Source organism: Paroedura picta, chromosome 7 (assembly GCF_049243985.1).
Source record: "Paroedura picta isolate Pp20150507F chromosome 7, Ppicta_v3.0, whole genome shotgun sequence".
Classification (NCBI taxonomy): domain Eukaryota; kingdom Metazoa; phylum Chordata; class Lepidosauria; order Squamata; family Gekkonidae; genus Paroedura; species Paroedura picta.
Window position 1 is genome coordinate 64,800,465 of NC_135375.1, and position 25,062 is coordinate 64,825,526.

Sequence of the window (25,062 nt, forward strand, 5' to 3'; positions counted from 1 at the left end):
TTATACAATGTACACGTTCAAGACATCAGTGTCTAGGATAAGGATTTTGGAAATTAAAACGAAGCAAAAAATCTGAAACTAAACAAAGCTAAGCTAAAAAAACATTTCTGCATGTTCAGCAGTGCATTTCCTATCCTTTTCATTTTTATATCTTGTTTTTGAAATTCACGTGCATTTCTCATTTCCCCTTTATAATGTCTTACATGAATTTAAAACTTCTGACTATAGATTTACAGTTCCATAAACTTGCAAATAGGCTACCTTATGCTATCAATTTTACTCTATTTTGCTAAGAAAATAATCCTAAACAGGTCTACTCAGAATCCTGTTTAGGTCTGTTTAGTATGGTTATTCCCAAAAAAGTGTTCTCAAGTTTGCTCTGTTAGAGTATAGGCTATGGTAGTCAAGAAGTGGCATTTTCTAGTTGGCTGTGCTGGTAGCAGCTAATGTAACAGATTTTTGTAAGGCTGTAGAAAAGGGATTGTAGCCAGGCTGGAAGTTGATGAACCAGTTGTATTATTAATAATGAACTATTGTTTATCTTAAATTCTGTGTATTTAATTTTCCCCCATCACAAATGCACACACCAAAATGAAAAAGAGATGCCTGTAAATTTGGAAGAAATATGCTTCTGAAAAGAAATCCATTTAGCCAGTCATTTTATCTGTATGTGTACATAGGTGCACATATGTACAGCAGAAGAAACATTTACTGAATATAAAAGACATGGAAATACTTGAAATTCATATTCTTTTCAACAAGGCATTGTATTATCAGATTTTAGGAGTACATTTCTCTTTATAGGGTGCTTAACTATGATCAGGATTATGGTTTAAATCTGTTTATTTTTTATATTCATAGGGTTGCTTTAGACACTCTTGCTGCATTACTAAAATCAAGTAAGTGCATAGTTTAATATTTAACAAAACTATATACAGTGATAAAAGGTGATAATTTATAATTGCAATGGAGCATATCATTTTGTGTGCTGAAAGACTTTGGAATGTCTTGCTGATAGTTCTGCTAAGGAAATTAAGAAAAAAACATTCCAAATAAATTGAATAAATAAAACAAAAAATCCATCCCATATAATCTTTTATAATATGTTCGTAGCAGCTTTCTTGAGTCAGCTCTCAGATCTTCAGATGCATATGGATTACAATCATTTTATAAAGACCCCTTTATCCCAGAATAATATCCTCTGTCACTTTTGAGTATAAAAGTAGGGATGGGCACAAATCTGTTTGCAACTAACTCCAAATTCCTCAGGAATTTCACTGGTTTGTGCCTCCCCCAAGCATTTCCCCAGACCTTTTGTCTCGTTGGATTCATTTAAACCTAGCAGCTGAGCAGGACAATCAACCCCATCATCTGTTAGGTTTTAATGTCTCCATTGTGCTTTTCCCAATTCCAAACAGAGGGAAGGGAAACAGATTAATGCATCTATCTGCTGTAAGGCTGCAGTCCATTTCACTTTCCTTTGTTTGGAACAGTGGGAAGCAAAAAGAAGAGTTTTAAATGGCTGCTGTACATTTCAGCCTTACAGTGGGGTGGGTGTGTCCATCCTCTGTAAGGCTGAAATGGCTGCAAGCCATTTTTTAACTCTGTTTTGCTTCTCCCCATTTGGAATTTTCTAGTTCATGCCCATCTGTTCCACTTAATATTTCTGGTAAGGCCTAGGAGGGGGAGCTGGTCTCATGGCTTAAATGCCACCCAGCGCTTAGCACCAACTCAAGCCGGCTGTCCCACCCCTGAGTACCTCCTCCTCTAACCGGGTTGCCTTTCTGTTCAGTGGCTAGGCTCAGAAGCTGCAGATCCCTGCTGTGTGACAGCTGCCCCTGTTGGTGAGTTTCCTGCCCAGGGGCGTCCAGCCTTTCCATGTCCTTGGGGAAGAGAGAGAGGCCATCCACAGAGTTCTTCCACCCCAACCCCCAATCTAGCATCCGTTGTATTCCTGAATGCAATGGGTATTGTCCCTAGTCCCTATATAAAGTGTCGCAAAGCAATTATACATTTTATTAAAATCTGAAGAAGTATAGAATGACTCATAAATTTATAAATTTAATTAGCATATGACGTACTACTGGACTAGATTTCTTTTTTATTTTACTGAAACAGACTGTTAGTAGCATTCAGGCTAATCTTAGAATTTATGATATTTTTGTCTTTTCCTTTTTCAAAAGAGCTCTGGGTATCCTTACATGATTATTCCGCTCCACCATTTAGTCCTCATAACAGCCCTGTGAGTTAGGTTAAACTGGGGGGGGGGGGGGGAGAGAGAGAGAGAGAGAGAGAGAGAGAGAGAGAGAGAGACTGATCTAGAGTTATTCAGACTTAATGGCTAAGTGGGGATTTCAACCTGTATCTTCCCCAATCTAAATCCAACAAGCTAGCCATTATATCATACTGAGTTACTACACTGGATATGTTAAGATCAATATTTTGGCAATGAAACATTGGATTCTCTGTCAGGTTTAAGAAACTTTAAGAACCACTTTATATGTTCCAACATTAACATTTGCCTAAACTGGTTATGTGAGAATAAAATTAATATATATCATACTGGTAGTACCAGGTTATTGGTACTAGGTTGCTATCAGAAAATTTTCTCAAAAAATCACTCATTTGATAGTTATGGCTTGATACTTTAAAATGGCTTGATATCTTTGACATTTCCTCCCCCCAAGAAACGAATTCTAGAAGAGCGGTAGACAGAGGCTATGTCCACGTGCTTTTAACAATCTATGTAGACTGGCACCGTCATGATAGTCGGCATAGACATATGTTGATCCGCAAAGGAATCTTGCAGTGTGTTAAGAATGTTACAAACACCAAGCTGGGAAGAAAAGCATTTCTTGATGTCAATGGGATGAAAATTCTTTACAACACATCACAAGTAAGTACTTGAGTTGCTATGACTGAACAGGGAAGTGTTTTTATGTGCTCTTAATATCATTCCAAAAATCTTTCCTAAATATTGCAAAATTTGTGTTGAATAAAATCCTGGAAACTGTTACTTTTCTTAATTGAAAAACCTTCCTTCATGGTGAAATCTGATCAGCTACTTTTGATGGGTACCTTGCACTTGAATATACATGTCATAATGATTTTGTCTCATAATCAATATTCTTTCCCTTGTAATTTAGGCTTTTTATTATCACAGGGAAGGCCTATGCATGTACATTTTAAAAAAGGAAAACAAGAGTTACAGTATTGATTCAATAGAATCAGAGTCCAGTAGCACCTTTAAGACCAACAAAGATTTATTCAGGGCGTGAGCTTTCGAGTGCAAGCACTCTTTGTCAGACTATTGTGCTACTTCAGACCAACACGGCTACCCATTTGAATCTATCAGTACTGATTCAAATGATTTTGTACAGAAGCTGTGCTCCAAAGTATGCTCCAATTTCTACTGATGAATGGGTCATTAGGGTCAAACAACTGGATTGCAGTCCTTGCCATAGCATCCCACTTGGGACAGTGTTCTTATGTTATTATGTAAACCGCCCTGAGCCCCCGGGGAGGGCGGTATATAAATATAATAAATAAATAAATAAATAAATAAATGTGTTCATGGCTATTTGTTTGCTGCTTTGATTTTTTTTATCCAGCCCTTGCACTTAATTAAATATCTTCTTCAGCTGCTTAAAATAATGCATTGATTCCATGGGCTATGATACTTCCCAAATGGTTAGCAGCAGTTGCAACTAGGTCTCAGGATGATCTAGGAATAACATTAATTTATAAACAGTAAAGCTGTAGCAAGAGAGCCTCTAACTGAACCATCTATTTCAGGGTACTGAATCTCATTGAGCCAATGAATATTTTTGAAATTTTGTGCTTTCACATAATGGCTGCCATGGTTAATATGACCAACCCACAAAATGGCTGGCCCCAGTCCCCCTGGCACTCACAAAATATTGTTTTAAATTCCAAGTACTGGAAACCAAAGGAATCTGACAGTTGGGGAACAGTCTTTGGACTAAAACTTCCCCATACCTGTGAGCCAAAGGCCAATATATATCTTTAACCACTCCTACGGAGCGGATTAAATAATAGAGTAAGGGCCCCGAGGGCGGGCCCTGTCCGGGTTGAGGAAGGGTGCCCATTGGGCCCTCCGCTTGTCAGTCCAGCTCCAAACCGCCAATCAGCAGCCCTGGGGTGTGGGAAAACAGGAAGGAACAAAGCAAAGCCCCTTGGCACAGCAAAATTATCTCACAAGTACACCTCTCTATCCAAAACTGCAGAGCCAACAATTGGAATGCGGTCGTCCTATGGTTATATAGATCTGAGTCCCATAGCAACAATTGGGAAGGAACTTAGTTATTGGCAGGCCACAGTGCCTGTCAAGCTTTGAAGGGTTCCTATTTGTATTTTCATCGCTTCTTAGCATTTTTGTGCCAGTTTCTGGATCAGTTTCATTTTCTGAACCATTTCTAAAAGCTTGGAGATTTCTTTGGAGACAATGCTTATACGTGGGTATATACAGTTATTGAACTAGCCTGCTCCAGCCAGCCAATCGTTGCATTGCCTTTTGCAAATGTGTAGTGCAAGCTGAGCTTGCTCTGGCAGCTTGTAGGACATCAATGGTTTGACTGAGGGACTCTGATCTTTTTTTCCTTTTGCATTCAATGGCAAAAGGAATGACAATGCTGGATGGGAGATCCTGTGATGATGGAGCATTTCCCACCCTCAGCTTATATGTGAGTCAATAAGTGCCCAGATTTTGTGGTAAAATTAGGTGGGTCGGCTTATATGCAAGTATATACAGTATATATATATATAAAAAGCTTTTTGCCTACTATCACAGAACAGCTATAGTTCATAAAAAGCAAAGTACATGGCACACAGTGTTTTACTATATTGTGACTTATTTTTGTTATTAGGAATGCCTTGCAGTAAGAACTCTTGATCCATTAGTCAACACTTCCAGTCTGATAATGAGAAAATGTTATCCAAAAAATCGTCTTCCACTACCCACCATTAAAAGTGTTTTCCATTTCCAATTACCTGTCATCCCTGGTAATGGACCAGTGGCTCAGCTGTACAGTTTGCCTCCCGAAGGTATGGTTAATTCTGAAACATAATGATTTCCTCTTTTCTCAATCGTAAAGAAAATTATATAGCTGTGTAAGCACCGAGTCATGCCTGACCCTTGGGGTGACGCCCTCTATCGTTTTCTTGGCAGACTCAGTACAGGGTGGTTTGCCATTCCCTTCCCGAGTCATTACCGTTTTGCCCCCCAGCAAGCTGGGTACTCATTTTACCAACCTCGGAAGGATGGAAGGCTGAATCAACCTTGAGCTGGCTGCTGGGATCGAACTCCCAGCCTCATGGTCAGAGCTTCAGACAGCATGTCAGCTGCCTTACCACCTTTCGCCACAAGAAACGTATAAACTGTAGAAACTTACAATTGTGTTCTTTTTTGTTTATACTGCTGAGATCTTGATATACAATTTAATGTAGATTCTTCTTAATGTACACATTTTAATGGATTTAATAGCTTTTTGAAAACTCAGATGTATGTCTGTATGTTAAAAGCTGAAAACAAGAAACCATAATTTTAATTTTGATCCATTAAGCAAACATTTTTTTTTGTTTTCTTGAGTAATCTATTGCCTTTAATTTATCTGACTGCATTAACCTTGCTCTGATGTCAGTCTTAAAATGTGTTCTATATATCATCAAACCTTTTTTTGAATAGAAGATTAGATTTTTTTTTTAAGTTGAAATTGGTTTTTGTATCTGCCGTGAAAGTTTTTACAAGCATCAGCATCTTAGGTTTATCATTGACAGTGCATAAGTGTGTGGTACATTTGGAAATAGTGATAAGTAATGGCTTCCTGATGTATACTTGTTTTTTTTAAAGTCACTTTTGCTTCCATTCATACTTTACTGGGTATGTGCCTTTTCAGGCATGGAAAGGTGTTCCTGAGAACATTGCCAGTTATAGGTCCACCCTTGTTTAAGCCAGTCTTAGTAATTAGGCTGTCTTTCTTTTTCTTCATTCTTTGCTGTTCCTCCACCTATCTCCCATGCTGTTAAATTCATTGCTACTGCCAGTTGTGTCTCTGCATTCCTATATCTGCCAATGCAGACTTCAAGAAGACATGTTTGCAAACAGAAAACTTTTCCCTTTTGTGAGAAGAATTCTAAAACAACACAACATGAAGTGCCATGGATCTACTTCAGATCCATCAGCTTCACGTTAACCTAGCTGTAAAAGTCTATTAGTTGCTGTGAGAAGGAGAATCTGTGGTCAAGTATGCATGGTCTCATGGGGATTTGAATTCATATGTGGTATTAGGTTTCAGTTGGTGAGTGAAAAGTTTCACATGCATCATTTCTTTTCTGGGATGTATATGTTGTAGAAAGCGTACCATCTGCCCTACTTATAGAGCATTTTATATCACAGTGGATGACGTAGTAGATGAAAGTGATGACAATGATGACACCGAAACAGATACTGAGATTGAAAATGCTATTGAAGATGACATAGAGCAACATTTTAAGGTTAGTGCTAGAATTGTTGTTGCCTGTCATAGAAAAACTCAGAATAAGAAACACACTAATATCTGTTTCACACTACTAAAGTATTTCTCATATATATTATTGACTGCTTATTTAATAAATGTAATTGTGAGATCTAATTTGTAGGTATTTGTTTATTGTGTAGCATGACACTTGACATATTGGGGCATTAAGCAGTACAGTGATTACAAAATGTATGTGCCAATTAACCAGCATGAGTCCGTAAGAATTTTTCTTGGATCATCTTGAGTATTTGCAATAGTGCAGCATTTACACATCACAAATGAGCCTGTAAAATCCCTTGGCTGTCATCCACCTCAGAAGCTCTCTTCATGCAAATTTAAGACACTGTTTTATTTGGACTATAATTGCTATGGTGTCTGATTTGGAAAAAAACCTGTGGTTAACTTCTAGCCTACAAACTGGGATCATTTTGCTGTGTTGGACATTGTAGTGTAGCATACTAGAAAGTTTTCAGTCTGTGCTCTATGCACAAAACAAGGGAGAAAGTCCCTGAGGACTTCAAATAATTTGCTTTTCATCTTGTGGCTTCTGTGTAGTCACACATGGGACTGTGCTTTCATAGGCCTGCTGCGGAGAAGAGCTAGCAAGCTTTAAATCAATATTTTTAGATCACAGGAGTTCTCCCTTTACCCTCACAGAGGAGGCTGATGTTCCCGCCTCAAAATCATGTGATGTGGGAAGGGCAAGCACTCCTCCCTCAGTGCTCTTTTTCCCGCTGATGAGAGAGGTCTGTTTATCGAGCTGAAGCAGAATATTTACCTTGCATACGTAATGAGAGGTGAATGACTTGTAATTCTGATATTTTCAGCCATTGTTGTTGAAGATATGGCCTTGTTTATTTAAATAAACAACAAATAAAGGTGAGACAGAAATGACCCAAAGTGGGGAGCACTGAGTCTGTTGCCTCTGTCCTGACAGAGAACCTCGGTAGTACCTCAGCCTTGCTGCCAAATCACCCCAAAAATTAAGGGAAGGAAGGGCAGAGGCTGGAAACTCTTTGGGAAATGGTCTCCGTGCCTCAAATCCACAAGGAGAGATAGCGCAAGTGGCTGATTTATGGGCTCAGTGCCAGTCCCAGTGCTGCCTAATTGGACAAGGAATCTGCTCTGTCTAGGGCTGCACCTAGCCCATTGGCAAAAAAAGCAAGTGATTTATGGGCCAGTAGATACCTCAGTGAGCTCAGTGCCAGTCCTGGTGGTGCCTAACTGGATGAGGGATCTGCCCTCTCTAGGGCCACACCTAGCCCACCAGTGAAGGAGACAAAAGAAGTCGGGCATCGGCCCATTTATTGTTCCCTTGTAGATGCTGTTTGTCTCTTCACTGCTGGCAGGCACCTTCTCCTCAATATCAAAATCTGATGTTATTTATTTATTTATTTACTAGAGCCCATTTGTAAAAATGGGCAAGGGAGTAGAAGGTCGGGGAGGGCGGGCGGCAGTGCTAGGGAGTGTTGGGTGGAGGGCGCGGGGTGGGGACGGGTCGTTCCGGCGGCGGGCAGGTGCGTGCGTACAGGCGCATGGGGTTTTGGGGGGGGATCCAGATCGGCTGTGGCGGTGCGGCGACTGCTGCGGCTTGCCGGGGGTGTTGGGTGTGCGGCGCGGGGGACAGGGAGAGGGGAAACACATGCACGGCAGGGCGTGCATGTGTTGTGGAGGGGCGTGGGGCAGTCCTGGGGCAGGGGGCAGGGCAGGGCAACCAGGCATGTGCGAGAATCCGCACATGCCTGGCTCAGTCTAGGGCCGTGGCTGGGGCTGCGCGGGGTGCGCGGCCTAGCCGCAGGGCCGGAGGGATGTCCGGGAATGGGCGGTGGAGGAGAGGAGAAGGGAACGGTAAGGAGGCGCGGGGTGATCGGCAGGGTAAAGGGAAGGTTGGGGTGAGGGTGGGAAGGGCGAGGACGTTCGCGGAGCAGGATGGGCTATGTGCCGGTCGGTGTCTGGAGGGATGTCCGGGAGGGATGTCTGGGAATGGGTGGCGGAGGGATGTCCGGAAGGGCGAGGACGTTCGCGAAGCGGGATGGGCAATGTGTCGGTCGGTGTCTGGCGGCGTGGCGGGGAGGGTTCTGAAGGCCGAGGGGGGGTTGATTGTTCGATGCGTGGGTGGGAGTGTGTGTGTGTTTGTGTAGCGGACAGAGAGGTGGCGACGCGGGAAGGGGCCTTGGGGGCGAGGGAGAGTATTCCCGAAGGGCTGTGTGTGTGTCTGTGCGTGTAGTGTAAGAAGCGGCAGCGAGCGGGGTCTGTGGGGCGAGGGAGGTAGTAGGGATTGTGCTGGAGGATTTGTGGGGGGCAAGAAATGAGGACATTTGGAGGGCCCTCCAAGTTTTTATCCTGGACGGGTCCCACCCTAACTCCTCCCCAGGAGCTCTTACTGTTTTATTTAATCCGCTCCGCAGGAGCGGATTAAAGATTTGATTTCTATACCGCCCTTCCATATGGCTCAGGGCGATTTACATACAACATCGTATGGGGATACATGTTGGCAGACGCTCTTTCTCTCTTGATGCTGGCAATCTAAGGACTTCCCGGCATTGAGAATCCTTGATCATGTAAGTCAGTGGTCCCCAACCCACGGGCTGGGGACCGGTACCAGTCCGTGGATCAGTCGGTACCGGGCCGCAGCTCCTCCTCATCCTCCTCCCTGGCTGCTGCCTCGGGGGCTGCCATGTCACTCTGTCACCGGCTCACCTTTGGTGCTCTCCAGCGGCCACCATGGCTGGGGCTCCCTCTCAGCATGGCACTGCCCAGCTGCTGCTGGCACCCCCCCCCCCCAGCGGGTGGTGGGACGCCAGGGGGAAAGCAAGTGGGAGCAGGGGCTCAGCCAGCAGGGGCGACGTCCCTCGGCAAAAGACTACCCCCGTCACTGGGCCTCAGTAAAATTGTCAATTGTTGAACGGTCCCCGGTGATATAAAAGTTGGGGACCACTGATGCAAGTCATTTGGTGCTGAGGGATACCATTGGTGTCGAGATGCAACTCACCATTTTGTCAGGTCTCCAATGAATAATGCCCATGAGCATGCTTGCCACAAATATGATACCACCGAATGTTGCTGCCAAGCTTTGGTATTGCTGAGCCTTGGTACCAACAGTTGCTGCCAAGCAGCACCACTGAGCATCACTGCCAAGTGTTGCCACATAGCACAGGGGAAATTTAAAGGTTAGGCAATGGTAATAGTGCACTTCCCTAGTTTTGAGCATCATTTCTGTCCACATTCCTAACTCCTATGACAGATTGGGCAGGAGGATAGACATGGGGTCCACGTCTATATAGATGCCATTGCCTGCTGCTGCTATGAGTGAATCTTTGGTGCAGTTTCTAGCATAGGATGTGTAGGCTTATTTTAGATTGTATTAAATTAAGCATCCCAGAGACAACTCCATTATTTGGATGTACAACCTCAATAGTTAGATCTATTTGTCACTCCCCCTCCCTTTGAAATGTAGGGAAGGACATATGGTACATATAAGACCTCATTAGGTACCATGAACAAAGGGCAGTGAACTGCAAGTCAGTAGTGAGCATGCATCAAAGGTCCCTTTGGGACAAGTTGGTCATCTGTCATTGATGCCTTCCTGAGTATAAGGATCCACTGGCAAAAGTCCATAGTGGCTGAATGGCTCGAATGGAGAAAGTAACAATTAAATGCTTCAAGAAGTGAGGCAAAATACCACAATACAGCAGTGCCAGCCAATATTGTAATACAACACTATTCTTGACTAATCATGGTACCCAGAATTAGATCTAAAACCTGGGGGATCTTTGAGAGTAAGCTATTATTTAGTGCCCTGATTTATGAGATGCTTGGGCATATTAAGGTATTCAGATTGATGGCCAAAACATTGGCAATGGTAAGCATGCAGGTTCCACATAGTTTGGGATCTTTTGGTATCCTGGCCAGATCTACCAACCAATCCCATCCACTCAAAGGGGATGCCAGGAATGGAAATCCCACAAGCCCCAGGGAATCCATAGCCCGAGCATTGGGAGTGTATTGTATATTTTCTGGAAACTTATCCTATTGTGCCCATGTTTGGGAAACTATTATAATAATAATCTGTATTTTTGTATTTGTATATTTATGATGCAGAGCACTTGATATAGCTTCTGTCCATTCACTGTTTCTGATCAATGAAGTGGTAGCCATCCTTAATAACAGTTTATACGTGTATATAGATCAGCCTTTCTCAGCTATTTTATTATTGAGAAACCCAATAAGTGGCACAGTTGTGCTTAAGATGATTGGGAAGCATAACTGTGTACACTTCCACCTAGGGACACTCTACTTCCCACCTCCTCCAGGCCCATCATTGGCCATTTTTATGGAGGATGGAAGGGTCAGCATGACCATATACGGTCATAAAGGTAAAGGTATCCCCTGTGCAAGCACCGAGTCATGTCTGACCCTTGTGGTGACGCCCTCTAGCGTTTTCTTGGCAGACTCAATACAGAGTGGTTTGCCATTCCCTTTCCAGTCATTATTGTTTTGCCCCCTAGCAAGCTGAGTATTCATTTTACCGACCTCAGAAGGATGGAAGGCTGAGTCAACCTTGAGCCAGCTGCTGGGATCGAACTCCCAGCCTCATGGTCAGAGCTTCAGACAGCATGTCAGCTGCCTTATCACCCTGCACTGCAAGAGGCTAATATATACCATCATATCATCTGATAAATATATAACAAATTAAAAATATTTAAAATTAACTCTCACCCATATCTGTAAACCGCCCGTGGCGCCGCGGGCGCCACGGTCTAAATAAAGCAGTAAGGGGTCCTGGGGCGGGATGAGTCCGGGATGAGGAAGGGTCCAGATTGGACCCTTCCTCATGACAGACAATCGGAGGGACCAATCGGCAGGCGCAAAGCGCCTGCCGATTGGTCCCTCCGATTCCCAGCCCCAGGAACTGAGAGCCGCGCGCAGCGCGGCTCTCAGTTGCTCCCGACCTGACGCGGAGAGAGGCGCGAAGCGCCTCTCGCCGCGTCAGGCCGCTGCCTGAGGGAGCCCCCGGCAGTCGCGCTGTGCGCGGCTGCCGGGGGCTCCCTGCCCGGAGGCCTGACGCGGCGAGAGGCGCGAAGCGCCTCTCGCCGCGTCAGGCCTCCGGGCAGGGAGTCCCCGGCAGCCGCGCACAGCGCGACTGCCGGGGACTCCCTGCCTGACGCGGCCTGACGCTTCCTACCGCTGTCGGAACGGCCGCTGCTGTTGGCTGTCCTGCTGGCCTTCGGCTCGGCGTTGCTGGTGGGCTGGCAGGCGAGCTGCATGTGGAGCCGGTACCTGGACTGGCGGACGCGGCGCCTGCAGGATCAGCTGGCTCCCAGGCAGAAGAAGCTGGACCGCAGCCTGCTCAACAACAACGAGCCCCGCAGCCCGCCGCCGAGTCGCTGACCGCCCCGAAGCCGGTGGGGCCGTCAGCCCAACAGTACAGCCGCTTCTGCTGCGCCGCCGCCGGAAGCTACGTTCGCCGCCCCATCAGCGGCGCCGCCGGAGACGTCCGCCCCGCCCCTGACGCCCCATCGCCTCTTCCTGCTGCAAGGATTTTGCTGCTGCCACTGGCTCGAAGCCTCCTTCTCCTGCCCATCAGCCAGCCAAGCTCAGAGAAGAGCCTGAGGAGCTCACTACGACCGGCCAGGGCAGCTGGAAGGACGAAACTAAGAGAGGGAGGGAGAATGGCTCTCCCTCCCTCCTACGCTTTAGGTAGGCTGCTCCACGGAGCGGGGGGGGGGGATAACTGCTAGCGCCCATTGCATTTCAATCTGCAATGGGCTATATTTCTAGTGAAATTTAATAATACTAAGGAGCATAGACAAAAGGTCTATCCTGTATTTTGGGTGGCATACCAAGTACAACGTTCCTACCTGTGTACATAATGCTGTTCATTATGTATAATATGATACTTTTCAACTAGATTATTCACAATTTATATTGCAATTGTAGTGGCTCGCTTCAGGCTACATAGTTGCTGGGGGTATCCCTATTTCAGTGACTGGATACTCTGGCATGTTTCCTGTCACATTTTGATTCCAGTCTTAATATTCAACCAGAGACATGATGTCCAGGTTATGATTCTTCACCATTCATGAGTAATCTGTGCTCACTCCCTATTTTTTTTTCATAATTTTATTATTTATTATTATATGAAGCTTTTACAGAAAAATTAAGAAAAAAGCGACCAACTGATATGGTTTGCCATCCTCTTTTAACATACATATTCAGTTCCCATCACATATTATTCCTAATCTAGAAGTTTTTACCATTTTTCTTAGCAAAGTGATTGTTAATACATATGAGAATATGATCTATTATAAGAATATATTCTGTTATTATCTTAAATGATATAAGGTCAGTCCCCTTCATAAATTGGCCCTGACCTAAGAGTTACTGCTGCCGTCTTGTTAATACCTATGAAGTATAGTTTGTCATCCTCTTTTTAATTTTATTATTTATTATTATATGAAGCTTTTACAGAAAAATTAAGAAAAAAGCGACCAGCTGATATGGTTTGCCATCCTCTTTTAACATACATATTCAGTTCCCATCACATATTATTCCTAATCTAGAAGTTTTTACCATTTTTCTTAGCAAAGTGATTGTTAATACATATGAGAATATGATCTATTATAAGAATATATTCTGTTATTATCTTAAATGATATAAGGTCAGTCCCCTTCATAAATTGGCCCTGACCTAAGAGTTACTGCTGCCGTCTTGTTAATACCTATGAAGTATAGTTTGTCATCCTCTTTTAGCATACATATTGGCATACATATTCAGTTCCCATCACCTATTGATCCTGATCTAGAAGTTATTACCATCTTTCTTAGCAGAGTAGTTGTTAATACATATGAGAGTATAATCTATTATAAGGATATATTCTATTATTGCCTTAGATGATATAAAGTCAGTTCCCTTCATATATTGGTCCTGTCCTAAAAGTTACTGCTGCTGTCTTTCCCACAGGAAGCCAGGAGAATACTCCATTGTTCAACTCATCCTTCAGGTGGTCGCAGCAAATGAAATTGTGTTTTTTTCCATAGTAGAGTGTTTCTGATTGTCCTTCTGTCAGGGCCAAAGAAGTCTCTTACTTGATTCTTGCTTGCAGTCGCCTTTGAGTAGGCTCTGTATACTTTATCTATCTGGATCTCTTCCTCTGGTCAGTCAGAAATATCTCCTGATAGCTTCCTGGGTGCTGTCGCTTTTGAATAGACTCTTTTTATTTTGCTGATCCAAGTCACTTCCTGCTCTAAATAGACTTCCAGGTTTTCGGTGCTTTCCTTCCTTAAATCTGTTTTCCCAAGTTCTTCAAAGGTACTTTGAGTTTTTACATCTCTAGCTCTCTCCCTCTCCTGTTGATTAACTTCCAAACATTGAAGTTTCGTTTGATTTATTGTTGGCTGAGCTGCGTCATCAGCTGGTCTCTCCAGACAATGGGCTCCGTCCAAAAGCTCCCCCTTAATCCCACGGATTTCCTTTTCCAGCTTATTGACTGCTTTCAGTATCTTTGAGTTTCCTTCGCATAACAAATGGAAAAGCTGTGCCTTAGTTAATTCTTCCATAGTTCTAGGCAGTCACAAACTATAAACAGAAAGTCTCGTGAGGTCTCGTGGGAGCACAAGCGATCCCAAATTATCAGTTCGTCGATCTCCGTATCAAGTCAGTTTCCCCCACTGAACTTTCACCAACAAATCTTCAAAGCTCTCTCTTTGTTTGGTTAGTGGGTATAATTAGCTGGGAGTCTCTCACTCGACGAAAGAGGGAATTCACTTGTAAATTGGTTGGGGGGAGGGGAAGAGCTTGTGGGAAAAGAAAAGGAAAAGCCAGAAAGCTTTCAATCCTTACTGTTGTAAACTTCAGCTCCTGTCAGTCTGGTAAAAGATGGTCTGGGAAGAATGTAGGGTCAGCTGGTCGTTTCAAGCTTAGAGAGTTGTTTGTGACAAGGGCGCCATCATGACCTTGAGCACACGCCGCTGTTGATCTGGAGAGTTCGGTCTCCCTACCTCCCCACGGATCTGTAGGACCCTCAGGATGCCGTTCCCGGTTCCTGGGGCGACCGGCGAGCAGATTTGCGTATCTGCTCAGGTCTGCCAGGTGCAGATGCAGATGCTCCTGACCCTCGGCATGGCTTAAGAGCTGGATAGAAGTCCAGCAATTACGGCGCCATCTTTAGTCGACTCCTGCTCACTCCCTATTGAAGTGTGAAATTCATGGGGTCTATATGAATTCCACCAGAATTTTCACAATTTAAAGGACTGCTGAGAGTCACCTGCAGAATTTCATGGCAGAGTAGGGATTTGAAGCAGGGTCTCTCAGACCCTCTACCACTACACTGCATGTAATCTCTATGGGGGAACACCTCTATGCTGACTCCCATTACTTTGAGATCTTCACCAAAGCCTTGTTATGTGGCTGGGGAACACATAATGCTAATATTGTCAAACAGGGTACCTGGTCAGGACATGAATTTAGACTATAAATACGACTGTCGAAATTCGGGGTTATTAAACAGGACTTTGATTCCTTGGTATGCATGATTCAAGAACAGCAGGTCCTTTTTCCCACAAGATGACTTGATGGCAAAGGGTTATATGAATGGTTCCTTGAGATTATGTCATGAAGCCACAAGGCTTGGGTTCTGTACATTATTCATGTCTCAGCCGTCTGCATGACATGGAACCTCAATGTACATGGTGCTGGCCTATGCAGCTCATATGCTAAATTGGATTGATGCATGGAAGATTAAGCAATGATCTCAGTCGCATATTAATGTAACGTAGTTCCTTTTTTCTGCTGCAAGAAGAACTGTACATGGTGCCCATTTGCTGCAGGAAGCAATGCAGGTCATGCTGTGGGATTAGACACCTTTTCCTACCCCCACCCCCCAAATAGGAATCCTGTGAGCCACATTTGTCCATCACTATGCTATAGATCAGGGGTAGTCAACCTGTGGTCCTCCAGATGTCCATGGACTACAATTCCCATGAGCCCCTGCCAGCAAACGCTGGCAGGGGCCGATGGGAATTTGTACTCCATGGACGTCTGGAGGACCGCAGGTTGACTACCCCTGCTATAGATGACAACTCCTGGAGAGAGGTTGCTTTGGGCAGAGGGATACTTCAGTATATTTTTCCGCTGTTTCCACACCCTCTCTCATAGTGAGTGATCTTGCTGTTCTCCCATGTGGGACTGCACAGATTCCACAAAGATGAAAACAGGGTTGTATTTATCTGTTAATCGAGTGGTATTCTGTGTAAGCACACATCCTTGTCTTCTTTCCCTGCTGTGGGCTTATGCTTATTGTTTGATACTTACCTTCCCATGGCAGCAGATGAGAACTGAGGGAGGAATGCTCGCCCCTCCTACCTCACTTGACTTTGGGACGCAAAGTCAGCCTTCTCTGTGAGGGGAGGGGGAACATTTTTGGGATCTGAAATGTCATTTTAAACCTTGCTAGCTCTTCTCTGCAGCAGGCCTGTGAAAGCACAGCCCCATGTGTGCAACCTTGTCTTACCATAAACAAATCTGTTTTTTTCACGACATCTGAATGCATCATTAGGATTTGTTGTTCTGATAAATGTAAACCAAAAATGTAATTCCCCAAGACATTTTCATAAATGCAAGTTTTCCTTTTTTGGTTTTTTAGAATGATGATATAGAGACTGATATCAACAAATTGAAACCAAAGCAAGAGTTGGGTCGACCTATAGAAGACCTAAAGATGTATGAAATTTTTTTCCCAGAACTTGTGGAGAACTTTCAGGTATACATTTTAGTATTTTTTTAAATAATTGTTTACAGCTTACACGAGACACAAATTAGGTAAGAGTTTTGCTATATATCTGCTACTTAAAAATATCTTTCACATGGAGAAAGCCTTGAGTTTCCCCATTGCTGCTGCAGCTGCTTAATACAGTACAGCAGCCATTCCTCCCCTTGCCACTGGGTTTTTTAGAAAAGGTAAATTAATATTGGTATGTTATTGTAATGTTATAACAGCAGTCTGTATTATCAGGTTCTTTGAATTCCCAGCTTTCCTGTTTTAAAGAAACATCTCTCACCCCTATTAAGCAATGATAAAAGGCAAATTCTACAATAAAAAGGCACTAGAGGCATACACAAAAAAGCAACTCAAGGAACCTGGTATAAGGATTGTATTGATGATTTAACTATATTCAATTGCCATTTTTTTAAAGTCCCCTGGGGGTTGTGGGGGCAGGAATAGCAGTTACAGGGGCAATGAAAATGGCTGCTATGTTGATGAGACTGGGAACTTCCAAACTTTCACTCTGACAAGGCAGTCTCCAGATTTATCTGTGATCTTTCTCAAAGTTTCACAGCAAAACAAACATGGGAAAGATTGGATGAAGGTCAGGGAAAAACTCCTAGAGGTGCATGAATGTACCAAGATGCTGTGCGGAAGCAAGAAAATCTTCCCAAATTTACCCCAAGGGCTCATAACCTGTGTGGAAAGGTCACCATATACATATTTTTTCAGATTGAAGGTAGAGGAAATTTCAGTTGCTCTTACAATTTATCAGAGTCCATACATTGGCCTCTAATTCCTTAACATCTGCTTTCAGTCATCAAATATTTCTTACACACAAAGAAATAAAGTATAATTCTTTCAGCTTTCCTCTAGCAAGTGTTCCTTCTTTTTTATGCAGTCACACATGACATTTAGGGACTAATGTCCCCAAACATGCTGGGGCCTGATGGCTCAGGACTTCAGTGTAGGAAAGGAGAGGCTTCAGAATTTCTCCTTGCACTGTTTTCCTGAGCTGAACAGTCTTGGGACAGTCTTGATAGTCCAGCACCAGGGCCAGTAGGACTCTCCTCAGGACAGTTCATTTTTTAAAAAGGCAAGGGAAAGAAGGCTAAAGCCTTGTTAAGTGAAATGCTCAAGTACCCCTTATGCTCTATCAAAATTTGGGGGATTTAGCTATGCACAAGGGATAAGTAGCGAAATCTGTTTGCTGTGTTAACGAGGTGATTAAGCCTTGAAGGAATCCATGGGAGACAAATAATAACTAATAATAAGATGCATGCTTTATTTAAGAAATTAAGACATAGACCAACACTAACAATAACAGCAGAAAACAATAAGATATAGCTAAGTTCTAAGGGGGGAAGGAAGGGGCAGCAGAAATCATACGATTACCTATCTTGAGAAAGTTGGAGAAGCTGGGTGCCTGGAGCGGGGGGAGGTCAGCAACCTGAACAGCTAGCATCTGAGTTGGGCATCACTATAGGGAGCGAGAGAGAGAGCAGGTGAGTGCACAAGGGCCTACAAGGAAGGGTTTTTAAGGTGGTAACCCTGCAGCCAAAAGGTGAGTTTTTTGACAAAGGGTTCAGCTGCTCCAAAAGGGTGATTTATCCAGGATGTCCCGGATCAAAGTAATAAAAGGGAATGCTCTGGAAACTATAGAAAGCCATAAAGCTACTGGCGAGCTGGCATTCATGTTGGGTGGACAGGAAAGGGGGTTTCAAAGGAAAGAAGTATCTTCTATAATAAAGGGGGGTGGGCTTTCAGGAATAAAGGGTGGGTGCTTTCAGGAAAAGGAAAGATTGAGAGGGTGAAATAAGATCTACACACACACACACACACACACACACACACAGATCTTCCACTTGTAAAATTATGAATGGTTTTAAGAGGGCATATAGGGAACTTGTAAGTTACCCATTAAAGTAGATTTGCCATGTTTTTACACAGGAAGATAATGTTGGTTTCAGGATCTAATGGTGGCCATTCGTTTAGATTTGTTTAAAGTAATTAAGCAGATTTATGATTGAGATTAAACATAGGTGAGGGTTCCATTTAGGTGATGTTTCTGAATGGAGGATGTTTGGCCAAACAAAAGATTCACATTGTCTTCACCCATATTTGTGATCTTCAAACAGCATCCGACTGACCACTATCGAAAACAGTGCTGTGCTGGACCTGAAAAAGCACAGCTGTTTTTATGCTTTCCATTTTTGAGTTGAGTTCCTTATCTCAGACTGTCTCTGTAATTCTTTGGTTTTCTCTTTCTTCTGTTTCATCCAATATGTTCACCTGCTGTTGGTTCCTATTCCTTCTTTCACCCGGCCTGTCTTCCTTCTGCATCAAAATAGCTTCTCTTCTAATTCATTAAGCCTCTTTCCCTGCTCAAAATTTAGTGTAAGCCCTACAGAGAGGGATTGTATCATTTCTGTGTTGTTTATCCAGTGCATAAATTAAATGTTTAACCATTCATCTTTTCCCTTTTCTTTTTATTATTAAGGAATACGATTTAGTTTCCAAAGAACCAAAGCCTTTTTCAACTGATGTATCAGTAGGAGGACCTATTATTGTTCCTACTGCTGGTGATGAACATTCTCCCACAAATCATATAATAGAAATTCCTGTGAAGGAGAATCATCCTTTGCAAATGGAGGACTATAATAAAAGACCCATCTCATTGGGTCTGGTAAAAAAAAATAGTAACACAGACAATAGTCTACAGCATCAAGGTGATCAGCTGAAATTTCATTCCTCATGCCAGTGCCTAAACCATGAAATAGTCAAAGGCTTGGACAGAATTAGTTTGCAGAACACTCCTCAAAATGAACAATCTTACAGTTCAAGAGCAACAAATCAAAAAGAGTGTCAAAGCAGCTGTAGTGAAATTACCTGTAGTAAACCCGTACAACATGTTTCATCCTGTGGAAGTGTTTTGTTTGAAGGCCGGTCTGTCCAGTTGGGAAAGCTGTGCTGTTCTGGAGCTAATCCTGAAGAGGATGAAGTATCCTGCTCAGTTTCTTTGGGAGAGCAAGTGATGCTTGATGCACCTGATCTGTTACAACTCCATGACCCAGAACTTTATATTGAGATAGTGAAAAATACAAAGTCTGTTCCTGAATATTCAGAAGTGGCTTATCCTGACTATTTTGGACATTTGCCACCGCCATTTAAAGAGCCCATTCTTGAAAGGCCATATGGTGTTCAAAGGTGAGTTTGTTTCTGTAACTGCTGTTTTGTGTTAAAATTAAAGCTGTAATTTACTGAATGTTTGTGAATCAAAATGTGATTAATTTAAAAACATTGACTGTTCTGTCAAATATTTGGGGTTGTAGGTATGAGCTAATATTGGTGAACTGGCTTGATTTTAGAACTATTTTTTCCTGAAAAATTAGAGAACTTCACCTTTAAATAATGTTGCTTATTTAGAAGCATATCAGTGTAACTTTGTTAATATATAATGTGAAAATAGGTCATTTATTGAGCTATGAGATCCCATTTGAAATGTCTCCTCTGTCATGGTGTAGGCTGAGACAATATTATTTCTTAATTCCTCCTACAAATATAGGATAGCAACCTAATTACAGGGATATTGTACGTTATAGAGTATATATACATTGCTTTGAATAAAAGAACTGTATAATTGAAAGAGTTCTCATTAAAAACAAGTCTTAAAATTCATAGATTATGCATAATCTCAAACTTTATTCCTTTTCTTCCACAAGGAAGAAAAGAATGGCTGCTGAACACATGCGAACTCTGATGTATGTGAAAGAAATATAGGATATTTCTCCTTCATAACATAGGGGGTGATAATTGGTAGTGAATGGGTTTGTGCAGTTTCCTTGAGCCTTGTATTCTAAATTGATGGGGCAAAAAATTCAACCACCTTCATCCAAACTAGCTCTTAGTTTCCTTATCTCTATCACAATCTCTGTCCTTTCCTAAAATGCTTAAATTTAGAAGAACTGACTCAAGGACACCTCCTATTTCCTGAACAATTGAAATCATTCACGATTGTCACGAAACTCTAAATTTCAAACTTGTCCTAAGGCTAATATGAGTTTATTAGATTTAACGGGGTAAATAAGACCTTGTCATTAGCAGTACACCCTGAAATTTGTAGTAGTTGTGCATTATTCATTATGTTAAAGTGAGCCCTTATTCAAATCCAGATACTCTGTAGCTGAATTGACTGGCTATAAATGTGACAAATCACAGATTTTCATCAGCCACTTGTTGATCTTTATGAATAGTATTTGTAGATTATATATTTTGTGGTCTAGACACATACATCTGATTAAATTAAATCTAGCCTGTGTAAACACATATAATAAATGATTAATATTCTTTCTTAATACTTTTGCTACAACAGGGAATCACAGCAAACTATTGGATGTGGAAATAATTGACTTTTAATAACATTTACTTGAGAGAACCTACAATTATAAACATGTTTGGAGAGCCTGAAATTTAACAAGATGTTATTCAGACATCAAGGATGATGTTTATGTCCCTTTATGTTTTATACTTTTCAAAGATAGGTTTTTAATGTGTTAAAGTTTCAGCTTCACACTTAACTAGTGATATCAGACACTGGTATGATTCCCAGAACAATTTGGGTAGAGAACTGGGTATACTGGGTATATTTCGCATGAAATGTGATTAATGTAATGGCAATCTTGTGTATTTGATGCACACGTATGCTGTGGGAACTTGAAAACTAGACATGCATGACTTTTTCCAGTTTGGTGTCTAGTTTAAAAATTCTGCAGTGTTTCCTGTAGCAAAAACCTGGCATGCGTGAAGTACACACAGTTTTTGATAGGGAAGTGCTAAACATGTAGAAAATACATATTGCATTACATGCATGTTTCTTATTTGTAACCTCACCATGTTTAACTAGAGGTTTCCAGAGGTGAAAGGCTTGCACACTAACCCAATCACTGCACAATATCATCTCTGACTCTTTTAAAACTATCTACAGTTATAATAATTGCATGAATTGCTGATATAAATTGTTCTCTAACTTTAATCGTTTAATGATTACTAATTGAATTATGATTTACACTAATAAAAAGTAGACATAATTAAAAGAAATATTTAACAAGGAAACTAAACTTTGGATAAGATCGATACAATACCATATCTTACAGTTGCAATTTTTTTCTCCTCCTTTTGTTTATTGGGTGATAAGTGATTAACAACAACTATCTATTGCTTAAGATCAATGTATCATAGAGCTTTTATTGGGTAAAAGGAAATAAAAAGATTTTTTAGCAGGATTGTATGCCTCCCTTCAAAGTCTTTTTTCTTATAGTTAGATTCATGCCACCACACCTTTCTAGACAAAAATTGTGAAACATTACATGAGAGCAATCTCTGTTTTTTTATAGGACAAAAATTGCCCAGGATATTGAAAGGCTAATTCATCCTAATGATATTATAGACAGAGTTGTGTATGACCTTGACAGTCCCAGGTACGTTCTTTTTAAGAGTCCTCAATCTTTCTTCTTACAGCCTGGTATTTTCTTTTTTAGTTGTTTTGTACATAAAGCCAAATTTAACACAAGACAAATGAGGGGTGTGATTGCCAGACTGTTCATAGTGTTGTAATTGTACTGAGAACTTGTTACTATGCTAGATAGACAATTAGAGATGAACAGTCCATATCACTCTTAACATGAGTTTGAATTGTTTTGCATTTTAGTTCCTGTTTTTCTATGTAAATTAATGCACTGCTCAATCCATCCTTTATTATAGACAAGACATGTTTTCTTTGGCTGGATGACTTGAACATTTGCTAGCAGTGGGTAACAATTTCCACATTAGTTTGTCTGATGAGGAATGTCTACATACCTGCTCTAGAAATCCTGTATGTATTAGAGCAGTGGTCCCCAACCTTTTTATCACTGGGGACAAGTCTACGCTTGACAATTTTACTGAGGCCTGGGGCGGTAATCTTTTTTTGCCGAGGGATGTCACCGCCGCCTGAGCCACTGCTCCACTTGCTTTCCTGCCAGCACCCCTGACTTCCCGCCGCCTGCTGGGGGGGCGCTGCCAGCAGTAGCTGCCATGCCGAGAGGGAGCCCCAGCCATGGCAGCCACTGGAGAGCACCAAAGGTGAGCCGACGGCAGAGTGGCAGGGCAGCCTCCAAGGCAGCAGCCAGGGAGGAGGACGAGGAGGAGCCGCGGCCCTGTACCGAATGATCTACGGACCAGTACCAGTCTCTGGCCCGGGGGTTGGGGACCACTGTATTAGAGTATTTTGGAAAGTGTTCTGGGGCTCATGAAGCCCTAAGAAGCTTCCTAGGATCCCTTCTTAAAAGCTTGAAAACCACTAGAATGAATATTGTACCTTTTTTTAAAAGTACGTACCCACTTTTAGTTTTTTGTTATGTTTAAAATTCCTGATTTCTCTTTAGAGTTAAATGAGCTATTCATTATTTATTGTGTGTTGTGTTGTGATTGAAATAGGAAGCTTAGAAACTAGTGTTTTTATTCTTTATGCAACAAAATTACTTTGTTGGAGAAACAGCTTAACATTTTAAATATAAGTCAACAATAAAGTAATCAGCTTCTGGTACAGGAAAATGAAAATAACATCCAGGGAAAAGTGTTACTGATTACACCATATGATGGATAAGAATGGCATTGATATTTCACCTACATTATTCAAATAATTTATCCTTGAATTACTGATAAGCAATATGTATAACTGAAATCTGTAGCTGTTGATTGGATGAACAAGATTATTTTAAATCCTAAATTGATGGTTTTTAAAGTAAGACTACCAAGTTATAAAAGTGATTCTGTTTTTCTTGCTGTGTTTTTCAGTTACACAGTGCCAGATGAAGGAGACGTTTTGAAGTTTAATTCCAAATTTGAATCGGGAAACTTGCGCAAAGTCATTCAGATCAGAAAGTAAGATTCTGTATCTGCTTTTGTTCAGTTTCTGCATTCTTGGTTGTCTTAATTTTAAGACTTTTGTTTCTAATTATATTTAGAAATGAGTATGATCTTATCCTGAATGCTGATATAAACAGCAACCATTATCACCAGTGGTTTTACTTTGAAGTCAGTGGAATGAGGACAGGCATTGCTTACCGATTTAATATAATCAACTGTGAAAAGTCAAACAGTCAATTCAATTATGGTAAGACATGTTTTACTTTTCCTATTGAAAAGAATGAGAAAAATTGTAAAATCCCTGTGGTATTTGTCATATGTTGTATTTCTGTTTTGATTTGGCTTTGCAAGCCAGCAGCTATTAAGCCCTATGAATTCTACATGCCTCTCACATCCCACACATTGCTCACATTCTCTAGTCTTCTGCACATCCCCCACATCCTCCCAGTCACCTTTTGTAATTTATATCCCCCCCCCAGCCCGGCACCTGAGCTACTTCCTACTGAGAGTGACCAGCTTCCCACCATTGCCATGCCAACCGCCTGCAGCCCCAGGCAAAGTGTTATGTTGTGGGGAAGTGGGGGTAGACTGCCCAAAAGGTATTTAAGACCTAAACTGGGGATTACCCCCCCATTCAAGCAAGAACCATGTAGTTGCTTTGATTCTTCCCATTAAAGAATTCTGATTTCTACAAATCATGAGCCCTTGTGGCGTTTATAGGCAATCCTCACATACAAATACATCAAGAAGATTCCCCACTTCCCCAAGATAGCGTGAAAGTGTTTGAATAATTTGTGAGGTCAGACTTCAAAGAACCCACAGGCATGAATGCTAATAAACCTTCTCTGAACCTCTTTTAACTACAGCTTTCTGCAATCCTAAACATAATGCTACCCAAGCTACCAAGGGACAGTGTGAAGACAGGAAATTACAATACATTTATCTTATTATTCTTTTCTGTACTTGATGGAAATTGATTTTTTAAAGAAAAATATGTAGGTTGCTGAGCATTATTACGATGATAATTTACAATATGCTCTATGGCGCAGAGTGGTAAGGCAGCTGCCTGAAAGCTTTGCTCATGAGGTTGGGAGTTCGATCCCAGCAGCCGGCTCAAGGTTGACTCAGCCTTCCATCCTTCCGAGGTCGGTAAAATGAGGACCCAGCTTGCTGGGGGGTAAACGGTAATGACTGGGGAAGGCACTGGCAAACCACCCCGTATTGAGTCTGCCATGAAAACGCTAGAGGGCGTCACCCCAAGGGTCAGACATGACTCGGTGCTTGCACAGGGGATACCTTTACCTTTATATATCCGTGGTCCAGGCCCCGCATATCTGAGAGACCGCCTGTCTCCTTATGCTCCTCATAGGGTCCTTTGCTCAGTGGGTTTGAATCTGTTGTTGGTCCCCAGCCCATAGGAGGTGTGCCTGACCTAGACCAGGGACAGGGCCTTTTGGGCCCTGGCCCTGACCTGGTGGAATGAGCTCCTGAAAGAGCTGAGGGCCTTGATGGAACTGTTACAGTTCTGCAGGACCTGTAAGATGGAGCTCTTTCCACCAGGTGCATGTAGTGGAAGATCTGATTGAGTGCATGTAGTGGAAGATCTTGGGTCCCTCCTCAGAGTGCCCTGCACATCTAGGGCCAGAGCAGTGTCTCCCGAGGCCTGTAGATGGTAGATAGAGGGGTGGAACGGCTATGGTCCATGTTGGATGGGTATGTTAGGAGGGTTTAGTAAGATTTTATGCTGCCAGGAAATTGTTGTGGTTTTATCTGCATTTTATTGGGGTTTTATTGTAAACTGCCACGAGCCATCCTGATCCAGGAGTGGCTGGCAATAAATCAAATAATAAATAAAAT

The 25,062-nt window shown here is 42.2% G+C and overlaps 1 protein-coding gene across 9 annotated transcripts in view; it reads left to right on the forward strand.

Moving 5' to 3' along the window:
- Positions 1–25,062, forward strand: part of AGTPBP1 (ATP/GTP binding carboxypeptidase 1) — a 94,503-nt gene that overhangs the window by 47,097 nt on the left and 22,344 nt on the right. For 8 of the 9 annotated variants that reach the window (XM_077344625.1, XM_077344626.1, XM_077344628.1 and 5 more), the window contains 10 exons: positions 862–899; positions 2,688–2,896; positions 4,887–5,064; positions 6,416–6,513; positions 16,180–16,296; positions 18,800–19,506; positions 20,022–20,060; positions 21,693–21,776; positions 23,134–23,220; positions 23,304–23,452. In XM_077344625.1, coding sequence (XP_077200740.1) covers positions 862–899; positions 2,688–2,896; positions 4,887–5,064; positions 6,416–6,513; positions 16,180–16,296; positions 18,800–19,506; positions 20,022–20,060; positions 21,693–21,776; positions 23,134–23,220; positions 23,304–23,452 — 1,706 coding nt within the window. The remainder of the gene's footprint in view (positions 1–861; positions 900–2,687; positions 2,897–4,886; positions 5,065–6,415; positions 6,514–16,179; positions 16,297–18,799; positions 19,507–20,021; positions 20,061–21,692; positions 21,777–23,133; positions 23,221–23,303; positions 23,453–25,062) is intronic. The other variant, XM_077344631.1, reaches the window with a different exon arrangement.